General features: G+C 37.6%; 1 protein-coding gene across 2 annotated transcripts in view; it reads right to left on the bottom strand.

The window, feature by feature from the left end:
• Positions 1–1670: 1670 nt before the first annotated feature.
• LOC128697440 (trichoplein keratin filament-binding protein) overlaps positions 1671–9768 on the bottom strand; it is a 38440-nt gene continuing 30342 nt past the window's right edge. For both annotated transcript variants that reach the window (XM_053789103.2, XM_053789104.2), the window contains exons 10-12: positions 8575–8739; positions 7400–7543; positions 1671–2012 (exon numbers count right to left, since the gene is read on the bottom strand). In XM_053789103.2, coding sequence (XP_053645078.1) covers positions 1983–2012; positions 7400–7543; positions 8575–8739 — 339 coding nt within the window. In that variant the 3' untranslated portion in view covers positions 1671–1982. The remainder of the gene's footprint in view (positions 2013–7399; positions 7544–8574; positions 8740–9768) is intronic.

Genomic DNA, 9768 nt, shown 5'->3' with positions numbered 1-9768 from the left:
ACCATGAAATCTTTGCTGACTTTTACACGTCAGTATGTGTGACATAAATGCAATATTTTCGACTTACACTTAGGCACTGTAGTATAAGAGGAAATAAACGTAAGATTCAAGTTATGTCAGAAGCTATCTTTAGGAGAGTTTTTTTTTTTTACTTGATGGCAGTCTCCCACCAAGGCAGGGTGACCCAAAGAAGAAAACACATTAAGTGTTATTCATTCAATCTCCATCTTTCAGAAGTATGCTGACATCACAATCAGACAACACTCCAAGCATTATATAGAGGAAACCAAGAGAAGACAGAGGCATTAGGATATAAAAAATGTAAAATACAGTGGTACCTCAGGATACGAACAGCTCAAAACTCAAATAATTATGTAAGTATTTAAGTAAGTGTATTTTTGAGGGTCTGAAATGAATTAATCTACTTTACATTATTCCTTATGGGAACAAATTCATTCGGTATCGGCACTCGAACAGCCATCTGGAATGAATTAAGTTCGTATCCCTAGGTATCACTGTATAGGGACCCTTGGAACATAAGTACTTTAAACAGATGTTATAATGTCAGGTGCTACAAAGTGATTGTAACCAGAGAGAAATATATTACTGACAGAGAGCAGTCCCATTATTTTCTAAATTAAGGGCTTCCACAGGAAAATGCGAACAACCAATTCTTTAACCTTCTTAATGATGTATTTGCTTGAAGGAAATAAAATTAACATAAGAGATGAACACAGTCATCATGTCCAAATGCAGATCTACCAAACTGCAACATCCCTACTCCACTATCAAAGAACAGCCACTGCACTTCTCAGCCTCTAAAACTAAAATCCAGCAAAGCTGGTTTCCCAGTTTTGCTGGAGGTCATATAATACAGTACAAGACATAATGATGCTAAAATTGGTCCCACAGTTATCCATATACAGTGGTACCCAAAGTTTCGGCCGCCTCCCAACTCAAACAATTATGTAAGTGTATTATTGTAAGTGCTTTTGTAAGTGTATTTTTTGGGGTCTGAAATGGACTAATCTAATTTACATTATTCCTTATGGGAACAAATTTGTTCGGTAACGGCACTCAAACAGCCTTCTGGAACGAATTATGGCCGAAACTTGGGGTTCCACTGTACATATACAGTACTGTAATATCAGTATGCAACATAACTTTAAACAGGTACATATGCAAAAACCAAAGGTTGTATTCTATTATCATGCTTATGTTATAGTTTATTCACATGTAAGCTATAAAAAGCATATGAATATAATGAACCAAGTACTGTACTGTATTATTTAGCTTAAGTATTGCCTCCACTAATAAGATGCTGAACCAAGGTTTAACAATCTACAATGGTGGGAGATGGCCGACTTGTTGAAAAAAAAAAAAAATTTGAATATAACTCAAGGAGGTCAGCATTTTTATATTTAAATAATTTTTTTAATATAATCCTGTAATATCCAGAATACAAATTACATATAATAAATATATCTAAACTCCATGGGGAAGTGGAACAGAATTCTTCCTCCGTAAGCCATGCGTGTTGTAAGAGGCAACTAATATGCCGGGAGCAAGGGGCTAGTAACCCCTTCTCCTGTATATATTACTAAATGTAAAAGGAGAAACTTTCGTTTTTCCTTTTGGGCCACCCCGCCTCGGTGGGATACGGCCGGTGTGTTGAAAGAAAGAAAGAAATATATCTAAAACACTAATAAAACATTCTGAACATCTATCTGACTACATCTGACAGTACACAAACAAAAATAGTACATATACTAAAGGAATTAATAAGAGCATATGTAATCATAAAAAAGTGCTGGGCAACCAAAAGAAGCCATATTATTCAATACAACATTACTTTTCTGTATTCAAATACTTATTAATAATGAACACATTCATATATACCCATCAACTGGATAGTAAGGAACCTTCTAGGTAATAGACATGATTCAGGGAGATATCCACAAGTCTGTAAAGCATTAATATGTTCACCATGCAAACTTCTTGCGACCGTAGCGCTGAAAAAACAAAAAAATACTTAAGTCAGATATTTTGACTTTCAGGTTACATATCTGAAGTCATATTAGGTATATATATACATAGAAAAGATAGGCTAGCACACCCTCATTAGTACCACTCAAGTGTTTCAAGTAATGAGAAGGCTCTTGCTATGAAAGAATGGAAAAGTATTTAAAGAGAAGTGTGTGTAAAGATCTTCGGTGACCATATTTACTAATAAGATCCAATACTCATCACACCTACTGCCTGATTTTGGATGAGGCCTCCTAAATTAGGATTAAATGTTACAGGAATAAGAACTATTAAGAAAAAGAAAATTGAAGCTAAATGTATACTGAATGAGACAGAACATAAGGACTAGCAATTCTGTTAGAGTGCAGAACATTTAACAAGCTCCTATTTCACACTTTTGTAACAGGACCTTTGGCAATTCTGTACTTTCCACTCACAGTAACATCATAAAAAAGCAGCACCACCAAACTAGCAAAACATCTACAGCAACATCCCAACCATTTCGTCTACTAAGTGCTGTACAGTACTTCACTTGAGCTCTTCCAATAATAAAGTGTCAATGATTCAGCTTCTGAGATTTCTATTGATTTTTTTTTATTAAATATGTGTGGGATTCAATGTATGCTACATTTTCTCTCACCCCCCCCCCCCACGCATTACGTAGAATGAAAGGGGGTAAAGCAGCTGGAACTGACGGGATCATGACAGAAATGTTAAAAGCAGGGGGGGATATAGTGTTGGAGTGGTTGGTACTTTTGTTTAATAAATGTATGAAAGAGGGGAAGGTACCTAGGGATTGGCAGAGAGCATGTATAGTCCCTTTATATAAAGGGAAAGGGGACAAAAGAGATTGTAAAAATTATAGAGGAATAAGTTTACTGAGTATACCAGGAAAAGTATACGGTAGGGTTATACTTGAAAGAATTAGAGGTAAGACAGAATGTAGAATTGCGGACGAGCAAGGAGGCTTCAGAGTGGGTAGGGGATGTGTAGATCAAGTGTTTACATTGAAGCATATATGTAAACAGTATTTAGATAAAGGTAGGGAAGTTTTTATTGCATTTATGGATTTAGAAAAGGCATATGATAGAGTGGATAGAGGAGCAATGTGGCAGATGTTGCAAGTATATGGAATAGGTGGTAAGTTACTAAATGCTGTAAAGAGCTTTTATGAGGATAGTGAGGCTCAGGTTAGGGTGTGTAGAAGAGAGGGAGAATACTTCCCGGTAAAAGTAGGTCTTAGACAGGGATGTGTAATGTCACCATGGTTGTTTAATATATTTATAGATGGGGTTGTAAAAGAAGTAAATGCTAGGGTGTTCGGGAGAGGGGTGGGATTAAATTATGGGGAATCAAATTCAAAATGGGAATTGACACAGTTACTTTTTGCTGATGATACTGTGCTTATGGGAGATTCTAAAGAAAAATTGCAAAGGTTAGTGGATGAGTTTGAGAATGTGTGTAAAGGTAGAAAGTTGAAAGTGAACATAGAAAAGAGTAAGGTGATGAGGGTATCAAATGATTTAGATAAAGAAAAATTGGATATCAAATTGGGGAGGAGGAGTATGGAAGAAGTGAATGTTTTCAGATACTTGGGAGTTGACGTGTCGGCGGATGGATTTATGAAGGATGAGGTTAATCATAGAATTGATGAGGGAAAAAAGGTGAGTGGTGCGTTGAGGTATATGTGGAGTCAAAAAACGTTATCTATGGAGGCAAAGAAGGGAATGTATGAAAGTATAGTAGTACCAACACTCTTATATGGATGTGAAGCTTGGGTGGTAAATGCAGCAGCGAGGAGACGGTTGGAGGCAGTGGAGATGTCCTGTCTAAGGGCAATGTGTGGTGTAAATATTATGCAGAAAATTCGGAGTGTGGAAATTAGGAGAAGGTGTGGAGTTAATAAAAGCATTAGTCAGAGGGCAGAAGAGGGGTTGTTGAGGTGGTTTGGTCATTTAGAGGGAATGGATCAAAGTAGAATGACATGGGGGAAGGAAAGAGGGGTAGGGGTCGTCCTCGAAAGGGTTGGAAAGAGGGGGTAAAGGAGGTTTTGTGGGTGAGGGGCTTGGACTTCCAGCAAGCGTGCATGAGCGTGTTAGATAGGAGTGAATGGAGACGAATGATACTTGGGACCTGACGATCTGTTGGAGTGTGAGCAGGGTAATATTTAGTGAAGGGATTCAGGGAAACCGGTTATTTTCATATAGTCGGACTTGAGTCCTGGAAATGGGAAGTACAATGCCTGCACTTTAAAGGAGGGGTTTGGGATATTGGCAGTTTGGAGGGGTATGTTGTGTATCTCTATACGTATATGCTTCTAAACTGTTGTATTCTGAGCACCTCTGCAAAAGCAGTGATAATGTGTGTGTGTGGTGAAAGTGTTGAATGATGATGAAAGTATTTTCTTTTTGGGGATTTTCTTTCTTTTTTTTGGGTCACCCTGCCTCGGTGGGAGACGACCGACTTGTTGAAAAAAAAAAAAAAAAAAAAATGTATGAAAGAGGGGAAAGTACCTAGGGATTGGCAGAGAGCATTTATATATACCCCTTTATATAAAGGGAAAGGGGGACAAAAGAGATTGTGAAAATTATAGAGGAATAAGTTTACTGAGTATACCAGGAAAATTGTACAGTAGGGTTATTATTGAAAGAATTAGAGGTAAGACAGAATGTAGAATTGTGGATGAGCAAAGAGGTTTTATAGTGGGTAGGGGATGTGTAGATCAAGTGTTTACATTGAAGCATATATGTGAGCAGTATTTAGATAAAGGTAGGGAAGTTTTTATTGCATTTATGGATTTAGAAAAGGCATATGATAGAGTGGATAGGGAAGCAATGTGGCAGATGTTGCAAGTATATGGAATAGGTGGAAAGTTACTAAATGCTGTAAAGAGTTTTTATGACGATAGTGAGGCTCAGGTTAGGGTGTGTAGAAGAGAGGGAGACTATTTCTTGGTAAAAATAGGTCTTAGACAGGGATGTGCAATGTCACCATGGTTGTTTAATATATTTATAGATGGGGTTGTAAAAGAAGTAAATGCTAGGGTGTTCGGGAGAAGGGTGGGATTAAATCATGGGGAATTAAATACAAAATGATGATATTGTGCTTATGGGAGATTCTAAAGAAAAATTGCAAAGGTTAGTGGACGAATTTGGGAGTGTGTGCAAAGGTAGAAAGTTGAAAGTGAATATAGAAAAGAGTAAGGTTTTAAGAGTATCAAATGATTTAGATAAAGAAAAATTGGATATCAAATTGGGGAGGAGTAGTATGGAAGAAGTGAATGTTTTCAGATATTTGGGAGTTGACGTGTCAGCGGATGGATTTATGAAGGATGAGGTTAATCATAGAATTGATGAAGGAAAAAAGGTGAGTGGTGCATTAAGGAATATGTGGAGGCAAAAAATGTTATCTATGGAGGCAAAGAAGGGAATGTATGAAAGTATAGTAGTACCAACACTCTTATATGGGTGTGAAGCTTGGGTTGTAAATGCTGCAGCGAGGAGGCAGTTGGAGGCAGTGGAGATGTCCTGTCTAAGGGCAATGTGTGGTGTAAATATTATGCAGAAAATTCGGAGTGTGGAAATTAGGAGAAGGTGTGGAGTTAATAAAAGTATTATTCAGAGGGCTGAAGAGAGTTTGTTGAGGTGGTTTGGTCATTTAGAGAGAATGGATCAAAGTTGAATGGCATGGAGAGTGTATAAATCTGTAGGGAATGGAAGGCGGAGTAGGGGTCGTCCTCGAAAAGGTTGGAGGGAGGGGGTAAAGGAGGTGTTGTGGGCGAGGGGTTTGGACTTCCAGCAAGGGTGCGTGAGCGTGTTAGATAGGAGTGAATGGAGACGAATGGTATTTGGGACCTGACGAGCTGTTGGAGTGTGAGCAGGGTAATATTTAGTGAAGGGATTCAGGGAAACCGGTTACTTTATATAACTGGACTTGAGTCTTGCAAATGGGAAGTACAATGCCTGCACTCTAAAGGAGGGGTTTGAGATATTGGCAGTTTGGAGGGATATACTTGTATTGTGTATTTTTATATGTGTACTTCTAAACTGTTGTATTCTGTGTGAGGGAGGTGAAAGTGTTGAATGATGTTGAAAGTATTTTCTTTTTGGGGATTTTCTTTCTTTTTGGGTCACCCTGCCTCGGTGGGAGACGGCCGACTTGTTGAAAAAAAAAAAAAATATCGGTTTCTTTCTTTAATTAAAAAAAAAAAAAAAAGTGTCATTTCCAACCAAAACAGGATGACCCAAAGAAGAAAACACATTCACTCAATCACCATCTTTCCAAGTCAGACCGAAACATCGTTGTAAGCTCCTCTCTCTCCTGTGTATGGGTTATTTGTGCATTGTTCCAGTCATGGTACTGTGCCTTTTTGTTCCTTAATCAGATTACTCCTCTGACTGCAACATCTCCATCCCTCCTTCAGAGTTCAGGTGCTGCTTTTCCCACCTCCAGGACTGAAGTCAAGCTAACCAATCCCTTCATCAAAGCTACCTTCCTCATGCTCCAACAGAATGTCTTTAATAAAATACATGTACAAATTCAGTGTGTAATGTGATGAGCATAGAAATGTACATATACCCATCCTCACTTTCTGCCCTAAAATTCAATGAAATGTGCTGTACATACTCTCTTTGTACATACTCTAATTTGTTGAGCACAATCATACTGCTATAGAAAAATAATCAGAGAAAACAGAAAGTTACAAGGAAAAATAGGTAAGGAATGAGAGAAAATATCATTAACTTAATATTTTTAAGGTATGTGTACTATATTACAGACCACAACTGTTGCTGCAATGTAAGTATAGCAGGAAAAAAATATGAAGCTACATAGGAGCTTGTCACATGAAACCATTTGTAATAATCTTAAATATATTTAACCCAAAAGACTTAAAAAATGATTCTGTAATAGATACAAGTACTGTATTACAATTCCTTAGTAAATGTCTGATTAAATTAAAGAAAAAACTCTTGTAGCAAGTCAAATGAAGAGAACAATGAAAACTTTAGTTTCTTTTATCCTGTTTAATGATATACTATACATCACCAAATAGAAGGACCCACCTTCACTAAGTACAGTACCAAAAAAAAAAAAAAAAAAAAAATTGAGCTTGAATTATGATAAAAGTTATTTTAAGCTTTAAAAAACTAATAACAATTATGATATGATGGCTGGAACCACTCACAACTAACCACAACATTGGAAATAAAAAGTGGATGAGATTTCAGTTTATCTTGAACCATTATGAATCCCATGCTGGAATGAAATATTGTCCAGCTTTTATGTCTAATTTTTAAGCACCATTTCTTAGAAGCTATTAAAAACCCCCATCTTCTCAGGGCAAATGATTTCAAGCATCATTTTTCTTGCTTACCGGTGGAGCATATTGAGGACCCCAAAGTTGTTGCATTTGCTGCTCTAAGCGCCGAATTTCTTGACGATGTTCCTGTAATTTTCGCTCTTCATCTTCCTGACTTCTTCTAAGATTAGCTGCCTCCTGCATTATCCTAGTTGAAGGCTGAAAGCATACAAGGAAATATGACAGAACTAAAATTTTCTTAAGAACAGTGAATGATGTGTGAAAGTTTAATATCTTAAACATTTACAAGTGAACCCACAAATTCATAGACATCCTAATTCATGTAGTGCTACAATTTTCCAATGCTTTCACTGATGGACAATCCACAGATAAATCTGATTAGTTGCAGGCTTTTTCCCAGTCCTTATATATGGAGGATTGGTGCATGACTCAAATTGAAAACTAATTACAGGCAGGCTGTAAAGTGAAACATAGCCTTTTTTCCCCTTTCAAATGTGTATAAAAGCCTGATAATATGTTTACACTATCATATATTAAATGATCAGTAGAGCAAGGCCTAAAAAATGCATATATGTACAATACATGCATTACTTACCTTAAAATATTGTTGTCCTCAGCTTAGAGTGAGTGGTGTATATACATTTATTGTAGGAAGTCAGAATAAACTAAAAATTAGTATAATTGAAAACTGCTGTATTAGTGCTTCACTTTACAGCACTGCACTAATGCAGCACTTTTCAATTAGTGGACCCCCGGTTTTCGTCCGGTCCGGATATCATACAAATCGGATTTCAACCACTTTTTTCGGTGAATTTTTACCCTGGGTTCCAAAACGTTGCCACAATAAAATGTCACATTAGTTACACTTGTGTCCTTTTACTTTATAAATACAGTGGACCCCCGCTTAACGATCACCTCCCAATGCGACCAATTATGTAAGTGTATTTATGTAAGTGCGTTTGTACGTGTATGTTTGGGGGCCTGAAATGGACTAATCTACTTCACAATATTCCTTATGGGAACAAATTCGGTCAGTACTGGCATTTGAACATACTTCTGGAATGAAAAAATATCTTTAACCGGGGGTCCACTGTACTACATGATCAAAAAACTGTACATACTTGGATTATAAAGCAATTGTATATAAAATTATTAATTTATAATCTCCATCAACACTAAATTTGCACTCTCTCTTATCACCCTAATATTGCACATTATTAACAGCTTACTTGGGACTCAGCAGCAGCTATGTTCTGTTTCCGTCTTCTTTCGGCCTCTTGTTCCTCAAGCTGCTGCATTTTTTCTCGTGTTTCAATAATCGAGTACTGAATTTCATTTTTTTCGGCATCCAGCAATGCACGCTCACGAACATTTTTTGAATATTTGTCTTGCACCTAATATATGAAAAAAATAATTATTCATTAGGATACTACAGCAAGAGGAAATAAAAATTCATTTGACATGACTGCTCTCTGTTTTTTCCATAGTACAACATGTATGTAACTGACAAAGGAGTTATACAAGCTTAAAACATCTTAATCTTCAAAAATACATTGCTCAACTGCAACTGCTCCATATAAAAGATTATGGTGTTTAGTATACCATCAGTCTTTACTTACCAACAGAAACAAATTTGCTGCTATTTATATAGCAGCAAATATAGTTATGTTCTGATGAACCTATCACAAGTTGAAAATATTGCAAGCCAAGTATGAATATACATAAATAAGTAAATAAGTGACTACTGTCACTGAATAAGTAAATAAACAAATAATTACTGTAACTAACTAAATACTAATATTGAAAAGTAAATAAATGAATACATACTAGGTAATTATCTTAAGTTTCTTCTCCACAGTAATTCCTTTTGCACCATTGTAAAGGCAAACCATTGTAAGTCAAGGCAGCATAGAGCATCATGGCCGACGCGGCAGGTTGTGTAGCAGGCTAGCTGCGGGATTTTCAAAGATAGCTCCTGGTCAAAGAGGCTGACCAGGTCCCTACTTAACAGAACTCAGTGTGAATGCTTTGAGAAGATACCAGAGCAGCGAATGGACATCCCAGTGCATTGTTTCAGCGTAAATAGTTGAAGTGTTGTGCAGTTTTAAAGGGTTTGGTGTTGTTGAGTCAGGACCAGTCAGCGCCTCCCCCCCCTCTCCGCTGGGGGGGAGGGGGAGGGCGTGTGTAGTAAACAGTGACCCTCTCATAACGCCTCACCCCTGCCTCACCCACCCAACTCCCAGCGCCACCCCATCTATAGAGGGTACTTCTCCCCTAACCCACGATGTCAGCGATGGCACTGCAGGGAGTGCCGGGCTCACAGGAACTTCTACTACAGGGACAGCATCGTGGAGTTCGACCGCGAGGCAGCTGTCAGGTGTGCCACAGGCAGTGTGTACTCAGTTTCTCAAGCTTCAACATCC

Source organism: Cherax quadricarinatus, chromosome 44 (genome assembly GCF_038502225.1).
Source record: "Cherax quadricarinatus isolate ZL_2023a chromosome 44, ASM3850222v1, whole genome shotgun sequence".
Classification (NCBI taxonomy): domain Eukaryota; kingdom Metazoa; phylum Arthropoda; class Malacostraca; order Decapoda; family Parastacidae; genus Cherax; species Cherax quadricarinatus.
Note: the sequence above shows the minus strand (reverse complement) of the source record. Positions and strands in the feature narration are given on the sequence as shown.